The sequence below is a fragment of the Hyperolius riggenbachi genome, chromosome 2 (assembly GCF_040937935.1).
Source record: "Hyperolius riggenbachi isolate aHypRig1 chromosome 2, aHypRig1.pri, whole genome shotgun sequence".
NCBI classification, from domain to species: domain Eukaryota; kingdom Metazoa; phylum Chordata; class Amphibia; order Anura; family Hyperoliidae; genus Hyperolius; species Hyperolius riggenbachi.
In genome coordinates, this window is record NC_090647.1 from 267,654,899 (window position 1) to 267,679,993 (window position 25,095).

General features: G+C 43.5%; 1 protein-coding gene across 9 annotated transcripts in view; it reads right to left on the bottom strand.

The window, feature by feature from the left end:
* Window positions 1–25,095, bottom strand: part of TEX14 (testis expressed 14, intercellular bridge forming factor) — a 477,154-nt gene that overhangs the window by 93,852 nt on the left and 358,207 nt on the right. For all 9 annotated transcript variants that reach the window (XM_068268626.1, XM_068268628.1, XM_068268627.1 and 6 more), the window contains 7 exons: window positions 24,896–25,006; window positions 21,485–21,608; window positions 10,829–11,007; window positions 9,373–9,524; window positions 5,861–6,051; window positions 5,430–5,523; window positions 1,672–2,414 (listed from right to left, as the gene is read on the bottom strand). In XM_068268626.1, coding sequence (XP_068124727.1) covers window positions 1,672–2,414; window positions 5,430–5,523; window positions 5,861–6,051; window positions 9,373–9,524; window positions 10,829–11,007; window positions 21,485–21,608; window positions 24,896–25,006 — 1,594 coding nt within the window. The remainder of the gene's footprint in view (window positions 1–1,671; window positions 2,415–5,429; window positions 5,524–5,860; window positions 6,052–9,372; window positions 9,525–10,828; window positions 11,008–21,484; window positions 21,609–24,895; window positions 25,007–25,095) is intronic.

Here is a 25,095-nt window from a genome sequence, read left to right on the forward strand (position 1 = left end):
CTCTAATTATTCAATAAAAAGATAATATATAAAATATATGGCATACATCTGTGAACATCAGACTTTGAGAAGGACTTAGGAATACTGGTTGATAACAAGTAATCATATCCAATGTCAAGCAGTGGTAGCTACAGCAAATAACATTCTGGGATGCATAAAACGGAAATAATATCTTGAGATACTAATATACTACTCCCTCTGTATAAATTACTTCTGAAGCCACATCTGAAGTATGGGATACAGTTTTGGGCACCACACTATAGAAAGACTATTGATTTCCTAGAACCGGTACAAAGACTGGCAACTAAATTGATCGGAGGGATGGAAGATCTCGCTTACCCAGAAAGTTTGGGCAAACTGGTCTTATTTAGCTTGGAAAAAAGGCGACTGAGAGGTGACCTGAATAAAATGTGTCAATACATCACAGGGTAATACAAAAGCTTGGCAGATGAGCTTTTTGTCCCTGGAGTCGTACAACAGACAAGGGGACATGATTGGCGTATGGAGTATAAAAGGGAAAAAACCCAAACATTTTTTTCCAATTTGGAGTCCTTCACAGTGAGAGTGGTTACAATCTGGAATATCTTGCCAGAGGAAGTAGTTATGACAAACTCTATATATACATTTAAAGGACAACTGAAGTGAGAAGAATATGGAAGCTGACATATTTATTTCCTTTCAAAGAATACCAGTTGCCTGGCGGCTCTGTTAATCTATTTGACTGCAGTAGTGTATGATTAACACCAGAAACAAGCATGCAGCTAATCTTGCTAGATAATGTCAGAAACACTTGATCTGCTGCATGCTTGTTCAGGGTCTATGGCTAAAGGCAGAAGATCAGCAGGGCTGCCAAGCAACTGGTATTGCTTAAAAGGAAAAAAATATGGCAGCCTCCATACACCTCTCACTTCAGTTGTCCTTTAAATAAGGCTTGGATGCTTTCCCTGCATTGAAGGGCATCCATGGCCATAATTACTAGGTAATTCCCAGGAAAGTTGATCCAGGGATTTATCTGACTGCAATCTGGAGTCTCTCTGATCGAATTTCCCGAGCAACACTGCCTCTGCCTCCTCCCTGCCAGCCATCCAAGTGTATATGTTCCCTCGTACAATGTAAAATCTCACCTTTTCCACTGCCGCAATGTCCAGCCTCCTCCGCTGTTACCCCCTTGTCTCCTGTCCCACTGAGCACCGCCACGTGGTGGTGCGTGTATCACATGGTGCATGTGTGAAGTCACACACGCCAGGTGCCACAGGGGGATGATGGAAGATGAGGCTGGGAGTCATAGCAGTGGGACAGGTGAGATTTTACAATGCACAGGCACTGGGGGCGGAACATTTAGTCTTGGAAGCATCCAGGCAAGTGGTGCTTATTACAATATCGAATGCAGTTACCACCATGCACGCGTTCGAGGACTTTCACCAAAGATCTTTTAAGCATGTCTGATGGACGCATTCAACCAATTTTGACCCAAAGTCAGTCAAATCATCGATTGGGCATGCTTGTTGCAGCGCCGATTTTCATCCAATTCAATAAATTAAATGAATCGGATGGTTGATCGGTCCACAAAATTGGTAGATGTATTGGCACCTTAAAAGTCTGAATCTTTTCCAAGAAGTTAAAACAGGAAAACATAAATTTATATGTTTTCTGTAAGGCATTGTACATTACCTGGATAGCAGATGGATTTTGAGAATTTTCCCCTTCATATGTCTTGAACGTATCACATGATACATTTTTCATTACTTCTTTTCTCCGAGCGCCCCCAAAGCACTCAGTTTTTGTTTTCTTTGGGTCCTTCTGTGATTTAACAAACTCAGGCCTGGAACATAAAGTATTGTCAGGAGGCACGTACTGCTGAAAAGGGGGGCCCATGGCACAACTTTCAGTATATTTACTGTTAATAACTGGGACCATGCTGTCAACCTCGTCCATGCTGTGGTCAGGAAAACACTTGTGTGATAGCTCCTGCATGTGGCGTTTTTCTGATGGTTGCTTGGTTTCGTTATTAGAAATTATCTTGCAATTTTGTAGACAGTTCTGAATATACAAAAGATTTCCCAAAGTAGTCTTATTATGGGCATGAATTGAAGTCAATCTATCCTCTAATGTCTGAAATTCAGTCTGCCAGGTGTCTTCATAACTGATGTCCTCCTCAGAACTTGAGCTACTCACATATGAAGATGTTTGGGATAATGTCGCTGAAGAACTGATGGTGGCATCTTGATGAAAGTCTTTGTCACTGTCATGTCCTTTATTCTCTGATGTCTGGGCATCGCTATGTAGTATAGAGGCTTCTTCTGTCACTTCAGAGAAGGCGTCAGTATATGACTGGGTAGCAGAAATAGCACTAATTGATTCAAAGCTAGATATTCTTGCTTTATAAGCTGAGTCCACCACTTTCTCAAGCATATCTGTAAGTCAACATGGAAGCAAACGATTATATAAGGATAATATCAGTAGCGAGGAAGCATGCCACAAGTGCCAGACCAGTTTCTCATAATACTGCCAGAAACAGTTCTATTCTGATCATAATCTCTAGTTAGCAGAAATAAAGAGAAGTTAAAAGGGTCTACATAATATATCCAGGATAATTCTCTCTCTTTATTTAGGGTACTTTCACATTAACACGTAGTGTTGTAACTGACACTGTTTAGCTCACTGTAACATGGTGCAAATCAAAGTCAATGAACAGTTCACACCCCAACAGTTACAATGTGATGTAACTGATTTTGTTTTTTTACAGCACAGAGCATGCAGTGTGTTGCTAGAAACACACACATTGATACACACAATATTAGTCAATAAAGGTGCATATTGGTCAGTTTATTTTTTACCCGCATGTCACGGCAAATGTTGTTTTCGGTTGCATTATGTACACCTTGTAACACAATGTAATGGACCGCCCCAGTGACACACTAGCCTAAATGTTTGTAAGTAAGTACCTGAACACTGCTGAGCTGAATAACTGTTTCAACACACTTGGTGTAACAAAAAGTATTGTTAAACCTTAACTATTAATATTAACGCACCTGTTACTCTGTGCTTATACTGACAGTAGACTAACTACAGTGCAGTATATGTAACTCACTGCTATGTATGTACTCTTATAGCATAGTATGTACTTTCAAACTCTGCTTTGGCCAATGCAAATTAATACAATACACTTATAATATTGTCCAATTAGCAAACAGTGAGTAAGTATAAAAAATAAGTTATGGTGCTCACTTAAATAGCCTGCATTTCTCTTCTGATACATTCTATGGCATATCAGCTACGGTCCCATATCTATTCCTTTAGGTTCACGATGTTCACACCAGAATAATTACCTTTAAAGAAAAGGGTGAAATCCATCACCAGATCGGCATTCTGGTGATATATCTCACCCTCTATATTGACTACCAATGCAGTAGATTGAAACATGCTTGCTGAGTGTAGACCACACCTCACCTTTCTTGCAGCACCTCTGTAGTAAGCTAACCTCTCTCTCCCTAATGCTGCCTAAATGCTCATAATCCTTCCACATTCACAGGGAAATGCCCAAGCCTTGGGTGGTTGCTGCTCAATGGATAGCAGCATATGGAGGAGGAGAGATTCTGCTCAAGGTAACTACATGAAAGAAAGGGACTGCTGTACATGGATGTTACACACAGAAGAGGGGGCTACACGTGGAATGGAAGAGTGCTATTGCATATGGATAGAGAGAAACACAAAAGTTTGCCTAGGGACAGAAACATTATAAATCTATCCTTGTGCATACTACTCCTCCTATCTCCTCTACATCAACTTTCTATCTCTGCTTTTCCTTATGCTTTGAGTGCAATGACTCTCATATATTTGAGATGTATGGCCTCCCTTCAAATGTTTCTCTGAAGTTTTACCAAGCAGAACAATAAATAGTGAGAGCAGTGTGATTCCTGGGCAGAGGCGGCCATAGAGTATGCGTGGCCTTGGGTAAGTGTCATATGCAGGGCCTAGAGACACAGAGATGCTGTGGGTACACACATACATGCTGTATATGCGCACGCGCACGCGCACACACACACACACACACACACACACACACACACACACACACACACACACACACACACACACACACACACACACACACACACACACACACACACACACACACAGGTTAGATAGGTGAGTGCCTGCAGTATAGGTTAGATAGGTAGGTGCCCCCAGTATAGATTAGGTAGGTAGGTGACTCCAGTGTAGGTTAGTTAGGTAGGTGCCCGCAGTATAGGTTAGATAGGTAAGTGCCCCAGTATAGGTTACATAGGTAGGTGTCTGCAGTATAGATTAGGTAGGTAGGTGCCTCCAGTGTAGGTTAGATAGGTAGGTGCCCGCAGTATAGGTAGGTGTCCGCAGTATAGGTTAGATAGGTAGGTTCCTCCAGTATAGGTTAGATAGGTAGGTTCCTCCAGTATACGTTAGATAGGTAGGTGCCTCCAGTATAGGTTAGGTTGGTAGGTTCCCCCAGTATAGGTTAGATAGGTAGGTACCTCCAGTGTAGGTTAGATAGGTAGGTGTCCGCAGTATAGGTTAGATAGGTAGGTGCCTCCAGTATAGTTTAGATAAGTAGGTTTCCCCAGTATAGGTTACATAGGTAGGTGCCTCCAGTGTAGGTTAGATAGGTAGGTTGCCCCAGAAGAGGTTACATAGGCAGGTGCCCCTAATTGGTGGGAGTGCGGGCATAGTAGTTACAACGCATCTTCCTTTAGCCGATTCCCCGCAGCCTCCATCTCCTTCCTGTCCCGGCATCTGTTGCAATGGTAACAGCGCCTCCTGTGATGACATGCGGTCACATCATCACAGGGGGCGCTGTTGCCAACGAGATGGATGCTGGGGGAGTAAGGAGATAGAGGATGCGGGGGATCGGTGGAAGGAAGGTGAGTTGTAACTACTATGCCCGCTCTCCCATTTCAGAGGGTGCGGGGCCTTCTTCAGGTGCGGGGCCTGGGGCGATTGCCCCACTTGCCCCCTCCCCCCCCCAAAGGCTGCCTCTGTTCCTGAGAATATGTTAGCACTAAAACACAACTATACACATACTCCTTTCTGTTAGAAAAGACAGATATTAGTTAAGTTGTATTTAGCATAAAAAGAAATAGGTCAGGTTTGTGTAAATAAACAGAATGGAGAAGTGGTGGTTCACCCAATCAAGCTTGTGAGCAGTTAAAAAGTAAAGCAAACACATAACAAAGTTTAACCAACGCATATATATATATATATATATATATATATATATATATATATATATACGTGGAACCAACAATCACTGTGTTTTAGTGAAGTGAAGGAGTAAATTTTGTCTTTCTGGAACTGAGTAAATAAAGCCATTTTTTTCAGTATTGTATTAACAATATAACGCTATAATTCCAACGAAAATGATGGTAGTATATTAATAATAATGTTATACATACCTGGACATTTTTTCTGTGCATCCTTGGCAGAAGCTCCTCTTTCAGTTTCCATGTTAAGATACCCAGAAGTGTATGTTACACTGGAAGATGTACCCTAAAACCATTGTAAGCGAGATCGGTAAACATAGTTTTTCTTTTGTTATTCACAAATTGTATATTCATTTGTTATTAAAGCATCACTATTCTCAGTAGCTATTTATATGTTGCTAAAATACATTTCATCAGCAGTGGAAAATCTGCCCATACACACTTGCAACCTGTGCAGAGTAAGGAAATGACAGATCCCTTCCTCTGGCACAAGGCAAAGTAAGAGCATGCAAACTACTACAGTACTGCATAAATGCTAGCGCTAACATTGCTGCATCCTGTGTTCAGTTATGTTCATGTAAACTAAGCTGTACCTTGATTATGAAGACTTCATTTCTGATTACCTTGGTATCATTCTTTAATAAGTATCTGATGTCTCGAAGGTCCATTGTCCTCTTCTCAGGCTTATTCTGTAGACCTGTGTGTACTATCGAATAATAAGGCTGTGCAAGTCTCGGATCTGTGTCCAGAAATTTACCTGAACCCATTGCATCCTTAATAGCCATGCCATTCAGACCATTCCATGGAAGGCAGTCTATAAAGAAAACTGAACTTACATACAATTCTATTTCAGTTTACATTAATTCCAAAAGTACTGGCAAAAACATTAAATAAAGGTTGTTATATGCTGAATGTTTTGAGATTTTAATCGAGTGAATTAGAATATTTGATGACTTGATTTCTTCATGTAGCTAGGACCCTGCTATGTGGAGAATTAGGTTTTCGGGTATTGGATGTCATGCGATTGAGATATCAAAACTATGGATCAATTATATACCGTATATACTCGCATAGAAGTTGAATTTTTGGGTCCAAAAAAGTGTCCCTAAAGTGGGGGTGTCGGCTTCTATGTGAGTCACCAATCTGATGTGTATGGGTCAGTGTATCTACTGACCTGTTCTGTGCCCCTGGATGTGTGCCGGCCAACACTGATGCTGAGTGGGCTTGCGGGAGACAGAGGATCAGATAAGGACAGCGGATCGGATGGCCGGAGGGGAGCGGATAATGCAGGGGCCGCTTTACAATAGATGCTGGCGTCTGCCCTGTCGCAACATGCTTTCCTACATGTTGGTTTGTATGACCAGTGGAGAGCACTTCTGATGGCGGAAGTACGGGTGGCCGGCGAGGTGTGCAGCGTTGATGTCAGTGCCCTCTTTCATCTACCCACGTGTCATCTCTAAAGCGCCGCTAAAGGGCGTTGTAGGGATGACACACAGATAAACAGGGCACTGACGTCACTGTTGCACACTGTGTACTACACAGCCCGCCGGCCATCCGAACTTCTGCTGTCAAATGCGCTTTCTTCCGGGCCGTCTGAACCAACATGCAGGCGACAGGGAAGGCGCCAGCATCCATTTTACAGCTGCCCCTGCAAGATCCACTCCCGTCCGGCAATCCGATCCACTTCAGTGCAGGCACCAGGAACCGATCTGATCCTCTGTCCCCTGCAAACCCGCTCAGCACCAGTGTCATATCATTGTTGCACTCCACATGCTTCCAGAGGAACAGAAAGATCAGTAGATACACTGACACATGCAGCAGCCCCTGCAAGATCTGCTCCCCTCTGCCCATACCAGTTACAGTGGGGGTCCTGGTGGCTCTTCTCAGCACATATTTCTGGTAAGGGTCATCCCTCTTGGCACTATTTAGTTTGGGGTTGTTGGTTTCTTGATATATATTGCACAGCATTTGCACTTTATGTATATACCTTACCAAAATATTTTGCTTATTATTAATGCTAGAGACAATATTATAGGAGAATTGCCTGTTTTGTGACTTATATGTGTGTAATTGCCCATTTTCTTTATTATGTATACCCTCCTGGTATGGTTAATAATCATAGTTAATACACACTAGTCTGGTTTGTAAATAGCACTTTATCTTCAGTCGGACTGTATTCATACAGTAAATGGGAGCTATACTGGCGAGGGGCCTTATTTGTGAGTCAAACACTTTTTCCTTGTTTTTAGGGAAAAGTGGGTACCTCGGCTTATATGCGGGTCGGCTTATATGCGAGTATATACGGTATGTGATATTGGAAAATTTGATTGAAAAGCAATCTCTCATTTGAAAATGTATGGATGGCAAGGCTTGGGTGGGAGTTTCGTCATTGCTACATTTCCACAGAATGTTCTGTTCATTGTCTAGGTGAGTGGAGGCTGGAGTTAGCCATCCCCCACAGTGTAACCAGAGCTATGGTCAAGCAGTTGTCTCTCATTATCTCTCTGGCCATAGCAGAAGAAAGGACAATAGATGTCCTGGTTTGAACCAGTTTGAACATGTGAGTTTATATTTAAATTATAGCAGCTAGGTTTAGTGGTCAACGTATAGAGATTCAGCATTATTTGATCAGACCAATCAGAAGAAAGAACAGTGGTACATTGTAGGACCATCCCATTTCATATATAAAGTGCTCAGGCGGGAAAGGGTATTCATTCATTCTCTCTTCACACACACATACACACCCATACACACACATGCCCAGGAAGGAAAAGATCTCTACAGAAAATAACCTTCATATACATACAAACTACACAGCAATTTAATTTATTTTGTTTTTATATTTTTGTAACTGATTTCCATGTAAGACCTGTAACCTTATTGATTTTTAAACATTTATGGAAATCAATAATGCTTAATTAAACAACCACATCTTTTGAATGCTTTATCTTGGTCTCCAAAGACTTTATTTTTTAATCAAAATCCCCCATTTAACAAAGGTAGATGAAGAATGCATACTGAATAAAACCTGTTTTGATTGCAAGAAAGACTTTGACATCTTTATTATCATTTGATAGCCTTGCAGTGGTGTTGATTCTCCGGCTTTAGTAGTCACACACCTGCATCAAGCATTCCAGCAGTGAAGGCAGACTTCAGTGAGGACAGGCAAACTGTATGGCTACCGTAATTCAATGACTAAGAAAGCACTAGATGTGGAGGATCAGCATGATAGCCCTAACAGACAGTATTGTTACAGTCTAGTATAACATACCTTAATAACTTGTTTCCCTGCTCGCTGCTGCCCATATAGTTATCGTATTCACCCTTGTCCCAACATAATATCCTCTGCGCAAATAACACAAGTACCCGTTCCCCACCAGATACAGATACCAGTGCAGTAGTGCTGGGAGCTGGCATTGCATTGCTATGTTATATCCAGTTCATTCAAAAAGCTCTTCCAGTGGATACGTATGGAAAGGGTGCATGTTTATGTGGGCACAGGGAGAAGCCAAAAGACAGCGCTCCCTGCTTTAGGCAATCTCTGGGAATATAACAAAATATATTCCCCTACTGATTACCTAATTTTTCTCTTGGTCACGTACTTTGGGGCCTGGCTATTGCCAGTGCCCAAATTACAAAGTGAGCACCGCTATAGCCATAATTACCATTATGGTCTATGGTGGTGCCAAAATCCAGTGCAGCGTGTACACCAAAATTACATGACTTGGCTTGATTCACTACATGATTGATTACATGCCTTGATTCACTAAACAGTGATAACTCCTAACACGGCCGCGCTAGCGTTTTCGCACGCAATCGCAAAATTTCGCACGCAATCACGAATAGAAAATTCACGGTTGCGTGCAAAAACACTAGCGTGCCCGTGCTATGAGTTATCACGGTTTAGTGAATCAAGCCCAAGGAGTGACTAATTTCCAGCTAGCTCAAATACTAGCTGCTTTTGAGCTACTGAGCCAAACAAGTAAGCTGATTAGGCCTTCCGACTTTACTGCATGGATACTTGTCCTAGATCGGTGACTAGGCAAAGTAACTAGACTTTTCAGATGGCGATCAACAATGAGAACCGCCACATTTATCTTTCTACAGGTTTCCTTAAACTTCATTTAAAACCTACCTGATAAGCTTTCCTGCATGACTGCACAAAGGCTATACAGATCAGACTTTACTGTTGCTTTTTTCCCTAAAACTATTTCTGGAGATGACCAGGGATACAGCTCCTCAGGAACAGGGAAATAAACAGCATCACTGCATTGCCTGTCATCACTCCTGTTAGATAAGGATTGAAAAATGTATTGTATTACAGTACAGATACGCTGTACATGAATAAAAAAACACATTAGTTATGTGAAATACATGTATTATTTACCTTTATAAACATTTATCAAAACACGTGATTTAATTTCCACTATTTATTGATAAGCTGGAGAACCAGTATTCAGACAAATCACACAGTGCTCCTGGGTCTTAGAGATAGTTTAAGACGGATGCTTGAAGGGGATTTTATAGGGCATCACAGTCCTGTACCTCTATAGAAGACACATGGCATACAGAACAAACTACACTCTGAACTCTCCCTTTATTCCTCTCATACAAAATACTCTCACACAACTATTATTCCTCTCACACAAACCTTCATATCATAAACTGTTGCCATATTATTCTAGGTTAGCCCCCTGTTCCCTGGAATTTTCTTTCTCTCCTTTTAGGTTTATCCCCAATTTTTAAGTGGAATTGTCAGCCACAAAATCAAATTCCATTTACCTACTGCTCATGTTTATTATGCAGCCTGCAACCTGACCCTGCATTGCAGGCATTCCAATGTAAGCATTAATGTTTCTGCTGTAATACATCTTATCTCAGTCAGCCAGGCTCTATTTGGTACATTGCTAACAAGGGGGAAGCTTGTCATCTACGTTCCCACATTCCTGCTCCTCACTGTTTGGCTGAGGGCAGTTCAATGTGAAGCTGCTGAAATATGATCTCTGCTGTACTCACATGTGTTTAAAAAGCAAAATAGATATGACAGTGCAGTTTCTAGGAGAAACAAAACAGTAAGGGAGGAAATTACATCAGTGTTGACTTCAATTACAAGCAGTAAAAATGGAAAATGCCCGAAACAGTTTTCTCTTTATTTACTATGTAACATTCACTGAAATCAAACCATTTGTTTATGTAATAGGTTTATTTTTACTTCAGGTGTTTTAAGGACCGGCAGGTTCTTGACCAGGGCCTTTTTTTTCCAATTTAAGAATTGTGATCACAGGATCAAGTGGCAATGAAATTGCCACCTGACCAGCTTACATATGACAGCTGAGTGATCAGAGTGCACTGGCGACACAGCAACAAGAGTGGCAGGAACGTGTGGCTACGAGTGATTGAAATCTATGCCCTGGCAGGGATAATGGGCAGTAAACAGGGCATAGATATCAATCACGTACGTCCACGAGAGGTTAAATAGTCTTCATAATAATCATGTCAGGTTGACTCCTAATCAAGTAAAGGACATAATACACCAAATCAAATCTAAAATATTGGAAAATACTTCAGAGAGTGTAAAAAGTATTATTTACCTTCGTGTCATGTATTCAAAGTGGCTTATCTTTGCATATCCTGCAGATACAATCTGTACAGCATGCGATGAAAAAGAGCAATGGATGAAACCACGCCAGTGAAGGAACATGAGGGCTTCAAGGACTTGAAGTAACAGACAGGTGATTGTCTCCATGTGCAAAACGGGAAATTCTGAGCGCTGAAAATTTAATCAAACACTGTCAACCTTCATGCGGCAAAAATATGTTAACTTAAAGAGACACTGAAGCTAAAAAAATTATGATTTAATGATTTCTATGTGTTGTACAGCTAATGGCCCATACTCACGGGCAACTTAATTTGGCCTGTCGCCAGCACACGTGAGCGTGTGCGCGACAGGCCGGCGACAGCTCGTCGGCAGGTCCCTCCGCATACACACGGCGGAGGGACCTGGCAACTGATGCGGCGGAAGCTGTCGCTGTTGCTCCTCCCCCCGCCGGAAGCCCAATACATTTCTCATCATGTTGCTGTCACTGTATTTTCTTTTTCTCTGCAGAGGACAGTTCAATAGTTAATTGGCCTGCTCTGTAAAATCATTTTGAATGCTGAGTAGTGTGTAAACTGCAAATATTAGAGAATGATGCAATGTTATAAAAAACACTATATAACTGAAAATAAAAATATGAGAATATTTTCTTTGCTGCTAATGTTCTAGTATTTATCCATACTACACAACCAATTCTTTTTTTTTTTCGCTACAGTGTCTCTTTAAGGCAAATTTAAATTACATGTTAAAGTATACATTCATTCTGGATGTCTTTTAAGTAAAATCCAGTGTCTCTGTGAATCCCATTCCTCAGATATATGTACTTCCTGATTGTTGGTTGCAGCTATCAGTTGCAGATAATCCTCTGAACCTACAGCCTTCTGTCACTTTTTTAATGTGAGATTAAAGCCCATTTCCAGGCACAGATCTAAAAATATCTACTAATATCTAAAGTAAGCAGAGTGATTCAAGGGTGCCTTTTTCTGTCAAATAAGGCTTTCATTGTATATAAATGTGGCTGATGATAGTACTGGGACTGCATTACACCCAATTTTAGATTGCAAGGGTAAAGGCACATTCTGACTCTCTGAGAATACTGTGACCTTTAATACATAGAATCTGTGGTGTAGGAGACTGACTGCCTCTAGGCTTCTAATAGCACTCCAACTAAAGCCTTGTTGAATTCCCCTTTTCTCCTAAGTTTTTTCCTAGGAGATAATTTTTCATCTTCTGTTTAAAATAACTTTTCAGCACTCAGCTGGTGAAAAAGTACTGCAAAAAATATGCTGAGTATTTTCTTGTTTGCTGGGGGTTCAAAACCACATTTTACATAAGGTGTAAAAATATCACAGAGGAGAAAACTTAGGAGAAGAGTGAATTTAGGTATCCCCGGAGTGTATTGCTAGGGAGCCGTGTGACATAATTAACATGAATAGGAGCGTTCATCTCATGTTGTTTCTCATCGATTACTCAAGCATTATGGTTGATCGACGCTGCATGCTTCTGTGTTTATGGTATGGTTACATTTTATCTCTCGAGGGCTTTAAATGCGACGCTAAACATTTTTCTGTGCAGTAGCAGAAAAGCGTTTGGTTATGCCAAAACGTGCTGGCCCTTACACACAATGCTGCTATTTTTTTCCTATTTCTTAGTGACTTTTGCAAAGTCATTTTTAATACATAGACTATACAATATGCAAATACAAAATTTACATTGCCAGGACTTTATTGAGACAATGTTTAACCACTTCAGCCTTCAGTCGTTTTCACTTTATGCATCTGAGCAATGTTCACCTCCCATTCATTAGCCTATAACTTTATCACTACTTATCACAATGAACTGATCTATGTCTCGTTTTTTTCGCCACCAATTAGGCTTTCTTTGGGGGGGGGGGGGTACATTTTGCTAAGAGCCACTTTACTGTAAATGCATTTTAACAGGAAGAATAAGGAAAAAACGGCAAAAAATCATTATTTCTCAGTTTTCGGCCATTATAGTTTTGAAATAATACATGCCTCCACAATTAAAACTCACGTATTCTATGTGCCCATTTCTCCCGGTTATTACACCGTTTAAATTATGTACCTATCACAATGTATGGCGACAATATTTTACTTGGAAATAAAAGTGCATTTTTTCCGTTTTGCATCCATCACTATTTACAAGCTTATAATTAAAAAAAATAGAAATATTTCATGTTTACATAGATATTTAAAACGTTTAGACCCTTAGATAAATATTTATGTGTTTTTTTTATTGTAATGGTTTTTTTTTTTTATTATGAAACATTTTATGTGGGTATTTTTGGGAGGGTGGGATGCAAATCAATATTTTTTTGTACATATAGGTCTATTTTTTAATTTTTTTTTTGCATTCTCATGCAGTTAGCTTTTTGGCCACAAGATGGCAGCCATGAGTTTGTTTACAATGATGTCACTCTAAGCATAACACGGACGCTTAGAGTGACGTCGGGGGAAATAGGAACAGAAAAACCTCAGCTTCCGTGCAAAGCTGACGGTTTTTCTCGGGGGGAGAGCAATCAGTGATCGGGCACCATAGCCCGATTCACTGATTGCCTGGCTAGCGAACTGCGGGCCAGGAGTGCGCGTGCACACACGCGATCGGCCGTGGGGCCGCGCACATGGCCTCCTGGGCGTAGCTAGTACGTCCAGGAGGCCAAAGTAGTTAAGGGATGGTTCCCGCCTGGAGCGATTGCAATGTGCTTGCTGATTACCAACGATTGGCAAAGCACTAGTGCAGCGTCACCCTTTGAGACTGTTTCCGCAGCAGCATTGCAATTTGGCTAAAATCTCAAATGTGCTGCATGCAGCATTTTTTCGGAGTGATTCAGCTTAACCACTTCAGGACCATAGGCTTACACCCCCCTACTGATCAGGCTTTTTTTTTTTTTTACAATTCAGGCCACTGCAGCTTTAATGGCTCGCTGCAGGGCCATACAACTCAGCACACAAGTGATCCCCACTACTTTTCTGCCCACCAACAGAGCTTTCTGTTGGTGGGCTCTGATCACTCCTGCAATGTTTATTTGTTTTTTTATTTATTTGTTGTTTTCTTAAATAAAATTAGCTAATTTTTATTTATTTTTTCCCCTTGCCCTACCTTCCTCCCCCCGCCAGCCAATGACAGCGATCGGCTGTCATAGGCATTAGCCTATGAGAGCTAATTGCTCCTGAGCCTCTCTAGGGGACGGCGCTGCAGTAGACTGCAGCGCTGTACAATGTAAACAGACTGCGGGTTTGCTGTTTAAAAGTCTCCTAGCATCATTCAAGCGGAGATGTGCGCATTGGTGCTTTCTTCTGCAAAACCCCGCCCCAGGACTTGATGCCAATTGCCGTTACGCAGTCCTGGGGCTGCCACCCTCCCGACGCTGATCGGCGTTAGGAAGTTGGGAGGAGGTTAAAGGATGCCTGAAGTGAGGAGAATACTGAGGTTGCCATATTTGTTTCCTTTTAAAGAATACCAGTTGCCTGGCAGCCCTGCTGATCTATTTGGCTGCAGTAGTGTCTGAATAGCACCAGAAACAAGCATGCAGCTAATCTTGTCAGATCTGACAATAATTTCAGAAACACTTGATCTGCTCAGGGTCTATGGCTGAAAGTATTAGAGGCAAGGGATCATCAGGATAGCCAGGCAACTGGTATAGCTTAAGAGGAAATAAATATAGCAACCTCCACATCCCTCTCACTTCAATTGTCCTTTAAAGGTATGTGCAAAAATGCATTGCTCTGAAAATCGCATTGCAAAATGCAATCGCTAAGTAACTCAGCAACTGGTAATCTCCAGATTGTGTTCTCTGGTTGAAAAGAATGTTTGCATATTTTTGCTATGATCGCTTAGTGTTTATTTGTGTACTTTTGTGTACTGTAAAAAAAACCACCAAAAAACAGCCCCTAGGGGTACTTACCTCAGGAGGGGGGAGCCTCTGGATCCTACTGAGGTTTCCCCCATCCTCTTCACCCTCTGGGATTCAGCGCTGGCAGCACCCGAACAGCACCAATGTAAATATTTACCTTCTCAGCTCCAGCACAGGCGCAGTAGCAGCTTTCCAATGGGCTCCAGCAGAAATACCCAAGCCCAAACAGGTCCACTTTACTGCACAGGTGACTTGCTATTTCCGCCGGAGCCAATCGGAAAGCTGCTACTGCACCTGTGCTAGAGGTAGTGTTGGGCGAACATCTAGATGTTCGGGTTCGGGCCGAACAGGCCGAACATGGCCGCGATTTTCGGGTGTTCGAGCCGAACGCCGAACATAATGGAAGTCAATGGGGACCCGAACTTTCGTGCTTTGTAAAGCCTCCTTACATGCTACATACCCCAAATTTACAGGGTATGTGCACCTTGGGAGTGGGTACAAGAGGGAAAAATTTTTTAGCAAAAAGAGCTTATAGTTTTTGAGAAAATCGATTTTAAAGTTTCAAAGGGAAAACTGTCTTTTAAATGCGGGAAATGTCTGTTTTCTTTGCACAGGTAACATGCTTTTTGTCGGCATGCAGTCATAAATGTAATACATATAAGAGGTTCCAGGAAAAGGGACCGGTAACGCTAACCCAGCAGCAGCACACGTGATGGAACAGGAGGAGGGTGGCGCAGGAGGAGAAGGCCACGCTTTGAGACACAACAACCTAGGCCTTGCATGAGGACAAGAAGCGTGCGGATAGCAATTTGCATTTTGTCGCCATGCAGTCATAAATGTAATACAGATGAGAGGTTCAATAAACAGGGACCGGAAACGCTAACCCATCACAGATGTTCATTGTTCATGTTACTTGGTTGGGGTCCCGGGAGTGTTGCGTACGTAGTCGTTTCCAATCCAGGATTGATTCATTTTAATTTGAGTCAGACGGTCTGCATTTTCTGTGGAGAGGCGTATACGCCGATCTGTGACGATGCCTCCGGCAACACTGAAACAGCGTTCCGACATAACGCTGGCTGCCGGGCAAGCCAGCACCTCTATTGCCTACATTGCCAGTTCGTGCCAGGTGTCTAGCTTCAATACACAATAGTTGAAGGGTGCAGATGGATTGTTAAACACAGCTATGCCATCTGACATGTAGTCCTTGACCATCTTCTCCAGGCGATCGGTGTTGGAGGTGGATCTGCACGCTTGCTGTTCTGTGTGCTGCTGCATGGGTGTCAGAAAATTTTCCCACTCCAAGGACACTGCCGATACCATTCCCTTTTGGGCACTAGCTGCGGCTTGTGTTGTTTGCTGCCCTCCTGGTCGTCCTGGGTTTGCGGAAGTCAGTCTGTCGGCGTACAACTGGCTAGAGGAGGGGGAGGATGTCAATCTCCTCTCTAAAGTCTCCACAAGGGCCTGCTGGTATTCTTCCATTTTGACCATTTTGCAGAGATGTAGGGACCCCATCTTTGGAGTCCAAGTCTAACAATATGTCTTCTACCTGCATGAGACATTTCGTGAAATTCAGACGTTGCTAACGGCCATGGCTGAGATTTATGTACGTCAGCATCACTACCATTGAAATTGCCCAAATAAACAGGTTTTTGTGACCCTAGGCTATGACCTCTTTGGCCTAAGGGCCCGAAACTCACCAGTCATGAACCCCTAAGAGTCCCTACAATGCTAGAAAATTTGGTACTGCTGAGCCATTACCCTTTGAAAAGATGTGAGATTTTGGAAAGTGAAATAGGGAGGCAATGAAAGCCTATGGGGGATTTTACCAATTTTGCACCCCTGTAACTCTGGTTTGCAGAGATGCAAGGACCCCATCTTTAGAATCCAAGTCTAACAATATGTCTTCTACCTGCATGAGACATTTCGTGAAATTCAGACGTTGCTAACGGCCATGGCTGAGATTTATGTACGTCAGCATCACTACCATTGAAATTGCCCAAATAAACAGGTTTTTGTGATCCTAGGCTATGACCTCTTCGGCCTAGGGGCCCGAAACTCACCAGTCATGTTCCCCCTAAGGGTCCCTACAATGCTAGAAAATTTGCCACTGCTGAGCAATTGCCCTTTGAAAAGATGTGAGATTTTGGAAAGTGAAATAGGGAGGCAATGAAAGCCTATGGGGGATTTTACCAATTTTGCACCCCTGTAACTCTGGTTTGCAGAGATGTAGGGACCCCATCTTTGGAACCCAAGTCTAACAATATGTCTTCTACCTGCATGAGACATTTCATGAAATTCAGACGTTGCTAACGGCCATGGCTGAGATTTATGTACGTCAGCATCACTACCATTGAAATAGCCCAAATAAACAGGTTTTTGTGACCCTAGGCTATGACCTCTTTGGCCTAGGGGCCCAAAACTCACCAGTCATGTTCCCCCTAAGGGTTCCTACAATGCTAGAAAATTTGCCACTGCTGAGCAATTGCCATTTGAAAAGATGTGAGATTTTGGAAAGTGAAATAGGGAGGCAATGAAAGCCTATGGGGGATTTTACCAATTTTGCACCCCTGTAACTCTGGTTTGCAGAGATGTAGGGACCCCATCTTTGGAATCCAAGTCTAACAATATGTCTTCTACCTGCATGAGACATTTCGTGAAATTCAGATGTTGCTAACGGCCATGGCTGAGATTTATGTACGTCAGCATCACTACCATTGAAATAGCCCAAATAAACAGGTTTTTGTGACCCTAGGCTATGACCTCTTTGGCCTAGGGGCCCGAAACTCACTAGTCATGTTCCCCCTAAGGGTCCCTACAATGCTAGAAAATTTGCCACTGCTGAGCAATTGCCCTTTGAAAAGATGTGAGATTTTGGAAAGTGAAATAGGGAGGCAATGAAAGCCTATGGGGGATTTTACCAATTTTGCACCCCTGTAACTCTGGTTTGCAGAGATGTAGGGACCCCATCTTTGGAATCCAAGTCTAACAATATGTCTTCTACCTGCATGAGACATTTCGTGAAATTCAGACGTTGCTAACAGCCATGGCTGAGATTTATGTACGTCAGCATCACTACCATTAAAATAGCCCAAATAAACAGGTTTTTGTGACCCTAGGCTATGACCTCTTCGGCCTAGGGGCCCGAAACTCCCCAGTCATGTTCCCCCTAAGGGTCCCTACAATGCTAGAAAATTTGCCACTGCTGAGCAATTGCCCTTTGAAAAGATGTGAGATTTTGGAAAGTGAAATAGGGAGGCAATGAAAGCCTATGGGGGATTTTACCAATTTTGCACCCCTGTAACTCTGGTTTGCAGAGATGTAGGGACCCCATCTTTGGAATCCAAGTCTAACAATATGTCTTCTACCTGCATGAGACATTTCGTGAAATTCAGACGTTGCTAACGGCCATGGCTGAGATTTATGTACGTCAGCATCACTACCATTGAAATTGCCCAAATAAACAGGTTTTTGTGATCCTAGGCTATGACCTCTTCGGCCTAGGGGCCCGAAACTCACCAGTCATGTTCCCCCTAAGGGTCCCTACAATGCTAGAAAATTTGCCACTGCTGAGCAATTGCCCTTTGAAAAGATGTGAGATTTTGGAAAGTGAAATAGGGAGGCAATGAAAGCCTATGGGGGATTTTACCAATTTTGCACCCCTGTAACTCTGGTTTGCAGAGATGTAGGGACCCCATCTTTGGAACCCAAGTCTAACAATATGTCTTCTACCTGCATGAGACATTTCATGAAATTCAGACGTTGCTAACGGCCATGGCTGAGATTTATGTACGTCAGCATCACTACCATTGAAATAGCCCAAATAAACAGGTTTTTGTGACCCTAGGCTATGACCTCTTTGGCCTAGGGTCCCGAAACTCACCAGTCATGTTCCCCCTAAGGGTCCCTACAATGCTAGAAAATTTGCCACTGCTGAGCAATTGCCCTTTGAAAAGATGTGAGATTTTGGAAAGTGAAATAGGGAGGCAATGAAAGCCTATGGGGGATTTTACCAATTTTGCACCCCTGTAACTCTGGTTTGCAGAGATGTAGGGACCCCATCTTTGGAATCCAAGTCTAACAATATGTCTTTTACCTGCATGAGACATTTCGTGAAATTCAGACGTTGCTAACGGCCATGGCTGAGATTTATGTACGTCAGCATCACTACCATTGAAATAGCCCAAATAAACAGGTTTTTGTGACCCTAGGCTATGACCTCTTCGGCCTAGGGGTCCGAAACTCACCAGTTATGATCCCCCTAACAGTTCCTACAATGCTAGAAAATTTGCCACTGCTGAGCAATTGCCATTTGAAAAGATGTGAGATTTTGGAACTGTAAATAGGAGGCCCAATGAAAGCCTATGGGGGATTTTACCAAATTTGGAGCCCTGTAACTCTGGTTTGCAGAGATGTAGGGAACCCATCTTTGGAGCCCAAGTCTAACAATATGTCTTCTACCTGCATGAGACATTTCGTGAGATTCAGACGTTGCTAATGGCCATTGCTGAGATTTATGTACGTCAGACTCGCCACCATTGAAATTGCCCAAATAAACAGGTTTTTGTGACCCTAGGCTATGACCTCTTCGGCCTAGGGGCCCAAAACTCACCAGTCATGTTCCCCCTAAGGGTCCCTACAATGCTAGAAAATTTGCCACTGCTGAGCAATTGCCCTTTGAAAAGATGTGAGATTTTGGAAAGTGAAATAGGGAGGCAATGAAAGCCTATGGGGGATTTTACCAATTTTGGACCCCTGTAACTCTGGTTTGCAGAGATGTAGGGACCCCATCTTTGGAATCCAAGTCTAACAATATGTCTTCTACCTGCAATTCAGACGTTGCTAACGGCCATGGCTGAGATTTATGTACGTCAGCATCACTACTATTGAAATTGCCCAAATAAAAAGGTTTTTGTGACCCTAGGCTATGACCTCTTCGGCCTAGGACTGCATTGAACGCGACCCACGCATTGTGCGCATTCTGGACAACACCAATTACTGGGTTTATACCCTTCTGGATCCACGGTACAAACACAATGTTCCAAAACTGCTTGAAGAAAGAGTCAGACAGGTCAAAATGGAAGAATACCAGCAGGCCCTTGTGGAGACTTTAGAGAGGAGATTGACATCCTCCCCCTCCTCTAGCCAGTTGTACGCCGACAGACTGACTTCCGCAAACCCAGGACGACCAGGAGGGCAGCAAACAACACAAGCCGCAGCTAGTGCCCAAAAGGGAATGGTATCGGCAGTGTCCTTGGAGTGGGAAAATTTTCTGACACCCATGCAGCAGCACACAGAACAGCAAGCGTGCAGATCCACCTCCAACACCGATCGCCTGGAGAAGATGGTCAAGGACTACATGTCAGATGGCATAGCTGTGTTGAACAATCCATCTGCATCCTTCAGCTGCTGCTGGGTTAGCGTTACCGGTCCCTTTTCCTGGAACCTCTCATCTGTATTACATTTATGACTGCATGCCGACAAAATGCAAATTGCTATCCGCACGCTTCTTGTCCTCATGCAAGGCCTGGGTTGTTGTGTCTCAAAGCGTGGCCTTCTCCGTCTGCGCCGCCCTCCTCCTGTTCCATCACGTGTGCTGCTGCTGGGTTAGCGTTACCGGTCCCTTTTCCTGGAACCTCTCATCTGTATTACATTTATGACTGCATGCCGACGAAATGCAAATTGCTATCCGCACGCTTCTTGTCCTCATGCAAGGCCTGGGTTGTTGTGTCTCAAAGCGTGGCCTTCTCCTCCTGCGCCGCCCTCCTCCTGTTCCATCACGTGTGCTGCTGCTGGGTTAGCGTTACCGGTCCCTTTTCCTGGAACCTCTTATATGTATTACATTTATGACTGCATGCCGATAAAATGCAAATTGCTATCCGCACGCTTCTTGTCCTCATGCAAGGCCTGGGTTGTTGTGTCTCAAAGCGTGGCCTTCTCCTCCTGTGCCGCCCTCCTCCTGTTCCATCACGTGTGCTGCTGCTGGGTTAGCGTTACCGGTCCCTTTTCCTGGAACCTCTTATATGTATTACATTTATGACTGCATGCCGACAAAAAGCATGTTACCTGTGCAAAGAAAACAGACATTTCCCGCATTTAAAAGACAGTTTTCCCTTTGAAACTTTAAAATCGATTTTCTCAAAAACTATAAGCTCTTTTTGCTAATTTTTTTTTTCCTCTTGTACCCACTCCCAAGGTGCACATACCCTGTAAATTTGGGGTATGTAGCATGTAAGGAGGCTTTACAAAGCACGGAAGTTCGGGTCCCCATTGACTTCCATTATGTTCGGAGTTCGGCTCGAACACCCGAACATCGCGACCATGTTCGGCCCGAACCCGAACATCTAGATGTTCGCCCAACACTACACGTGACCTGTTCGGCCAATCACAGCGCTAGCCGAACGTTCGGGGAACGTTCGGCCATGCGCTCTTAGTTCGGCCATATGGCCGAACAGTTTGGCCGAACACCATCAGGTGTTCGGCCGAACTCGAACATCACCCGAACAGGGTGATGTTCTGCAGAACCCGAACAGTGGCGAACACTGTTCGCCCAACACTAGCTAGAGGCTGTAAAGTAAATATTGCAAGAGCTACAGCGTATTTTCGGGGGCTGCCAACGCTGGATCCTGGAGGGCGGAGAGGGCTGGGGGAAGCCTCATTAGGATCCAGGGGCCTCACCCTCCCGAGGTAAGTACTCCCAGGGGGCTGACTTTTTTGTTACAGATTACTTTCTAAGAACTGATAAAGCCTGCATTATGATAATAGCACAAAACAATTTACCCTTTCATGCAAAATGTTGTATAAAGAACCAAACATGATATTCTCAAACACAAGCTGTGTTTTCTCCAGGGTGGATGAGGTGCACACAGCTAACAGCTGGAGAACACGAGGATGCTGTAGATTACTGTAAAGAAAAACAAAAACACAAATGATTTCCAAAATGTAATATATCATCTTGTCTGATATACAGTAAGACAGCAATTTACTGTTATTCATTCCTGCAGAGGAGACACAAAAGGAAGCAGAGACGACAGAAAGGGGGCACAGGTGGCACAAAATAGGCTGAAAGAGGGTACAGATGGTACAAATAGGGGAAGTTGAGATACAAAGTGGGCATTGGATGCACAAAGAGGGGTACTGGTGGCACAAAGTGGGGCAGTGGAAGTGCAGAGGTTTAAAGAAGGACACACAGGAGACACATACAGGAGGAAGCACAGAAGGGGCATGGGGGCGAGGAGGAGGCACAAAGGGGGCACATGAGAACAGGATTGGGGACAGCAGAGACACTGGTGGCACAGAGGGAGGGTCACAGTGGAACATTCTCACAATGGATTGTATTTCATAAATGTTGGTTAAGAAACATAGTGAGCAGTACCTTGGCAATGTGTGCATTACCTAGGTAATGAGGGTTGCACTACCTACTGTCATAAGTACCAGTGAAATTTAACTGACGTCTAGTGAATACTCCCATATGTGTGGAGCATTAATACTTAAGTTATGATTGCACAGCAATATGATGCAATGTTCTCATATGGGCGCATTCACATTTGTGCTTTGGATTCTGTCATAGCAACGTCAGCCGAGCTGTGCAGAGCCGGATTAAGGCTAAATGGAGCCCTAAGCAAAGTAACTGATTTGCCCCCCCCCCATCATGTCGTAATAGAATCAGAAGATGCAGCTGCACAGCAACATGCCGCACACACCGGGGCAGCCGAGCTACTGGTTGCTATGGGCAACAGCCTGCTTTCCTCTGTGGGTGCACAATGCAGGGAATAGCAGCGTCAAAATGCAGAGTGAGAGATGAATCGCTGGGACATTTGCACTCAGGGGCTGGGGCACCCCTGTGAAGAGGGCGCCAGATATCACAGCAGCAGCACTTTCCCCCTGCAGCTCCAGCCTGGCAATAGCAGAAAGCTCTGGACACCGCCAAACCTGAAGCCAATCCCCAGACAGAATTACATAACCACCCCCACCACCGAACAACCGATTTCCTCCCAAACTAGACAGCCACCATGCAGCCTCCATCCCAGTGAGTATGATAGTCCAGCAGAGAAGGCAGCCGCAGCGTGGGAGAATTACAGCACCAGATGAATCACATTCACCTATTGCGATCCAAGCAATAGAGGTCCCGTCATCCGGAGCCCATCTGTCTCCTCTAGAGTGCTGTCGCTTTGTTACTACTACTATTACTACTTCCTGTCTGATCTGAGAATCAGGAAGTTCAGAGCGAGCGGCTGCACTGTAGAAGAGACAGATGGGTTTCAGATGACGGGATCTCTATCGCTTGGATCATGGATAGGTAAGTGAGCGTTTGCCATCTGCTGCTATTATTCTTGCTGCAGCTGTGGTTCTCTGTGGGAAGGGAGGGAGGAGTGGGCAGCGGCAGAGCGCACAGTAGCAGGAGGGGGACCTAGGAGGAGAGCCTGGCTCTGAAGACAATCAGCAGCGCATGGCATCATTTGACAAGACAAATAACATTTATATTGCGCTTTTCTCCTGGCGGACTCAAAGCGCCAGAGCTGCAGCCACTATGAGGCGCCCTATAGGCAGTAGCAGTGTTAGATAGACTTGCCTAAGGTCTCCTACTGAATAGGTGCTGGCTTACTGAACAGGCAGAGCCGAGATTCGAACCCTGGTCTCCTGTGTCAGAGGCAGAGCCCTTAAAGGGACTCCAAGCAGTGCCTGTGGGTGTGCCTTTAAGCATACCCACAACTAATTAATTACATCCTCACACCTACCAGCATGTTTGTAATTCTATCGCCCTGGGTTCCTTATATTTCATTGCATTGTGCTGAATCGAGCTGCCGACTTTGGAGAAAAGTTGTCCTGTGTAATACAATGTAACTATGGAAAGATGCATATCATTTTGAAGCTCTCTTTCTCCTCTTTCCAATGATAGATAAACTGCCACCTTACGCCTTTTAGTTTTCGCCATTTTCGCGATCGATCACGGAAATAGCGAAAACTAAAAGGCATAGGGCGGCGGATTATATATCATTCGAAAGAGGAGAAAGAAAGCTTTAAAATGATATGCATCTTTCCATAGTTACTGCACTGCTCAGAGTCCCTTTAACCATTATACCATCCAGCCACCGCTGACAGGATGGCGAGGGCTGGTTTATGTGCTGATGGGGCCCCTTTGACTCTGAATGGGGCACCAAGCGACTGCTTTTGTTGCCTGGTCGGTAATCTGGCCCTGGAGCTGTGTGCTGCTAGACACTGCTCATGTTATGCCTGTTTTACAAATGAATAGCGACTGTCACTAGGTTCAGTTCTCTGACTACCACCCTTAAAAATAGTCACATTTCCTCAAACACTTGATTGATAGAATCGCACACAATGGAATAAGTGCACGTATGCTTGTCTGGGAATGATGCTGGTAACAGAGCTCAAAGGATGTGTCTGGAAGTAAAGATTGTTCTTGGGAAAGTTGTAGGGGGGTTGCAATGTATACTACAGGTTTCTGTAAACCTTCTATACGACTCAGAAGACCTGATTTACAAAAGCCTCTTCTGCTTAGAGATCTTACACCCTTTTCACACAAGAATTCATCACATTTCAGCTCCTGTTTTACACCTGCTAGGCGCTTGCTAGCAGTGGAGAGGCAGTCCTCTATGGAGTCACATCTGAGCTTGGCCACACTGCCTTTTGGCTGCATGTAATTGCAGGCAAAGGGCACTTGTGGCTAACAGACGGGAGATGAACTCCCTGAAAAGTGCACACTTCAGCAACCCTATGTGAAAAGGGGCCTAACTGTTGTTGCAAAAGAATTATCTAAGCATGTTAAAAATTGTCTTCTATAAAATCACAAATGTTTGATGTCCTTGTCCAAATCAGATCAAACCACTGTAACAGTTTACAAAAAGACTAAAAGTCCTTTACGTTACAAAATGGGTGCTAGGCTCCTCTGGTCTCTAGTTCATTCTCATGCCGCCCATGCACGCCAGGCACAAAGAACGGACACAGGAGGATACAGAACAGGAAGATTATTATATAGGATTAGTGAATAAATGGTTGTGTGTTGGCACCTGTGTGCATGCACTCACAATGAAAACTATTGTAATATATTTTGGACAGCATGGATTTATTACACTGCAGTCTTGCTGCAGTTTTAATCAGATTTCTACTAATTTATTTATTTATTGTAATTATAACGCGGCAACATATTACGCAGCGCTACTAATCAGTTACCTTATATTTTTCTGTTCGACTATTAGAAGATCAAGGAGTTTCAAAGTTCCGTTCTTTTGAGTCATCGTGTTTAGTCCCTTTACGGTAACTTCTGTACATCCCCACATCAAACTACAAGAAGCAAAATATTAACAAAAAATAAAAAGCACTGACTTTTCTGGTAAATTTTGACAAACAGTATAGGGCTTAAACCCACTAGC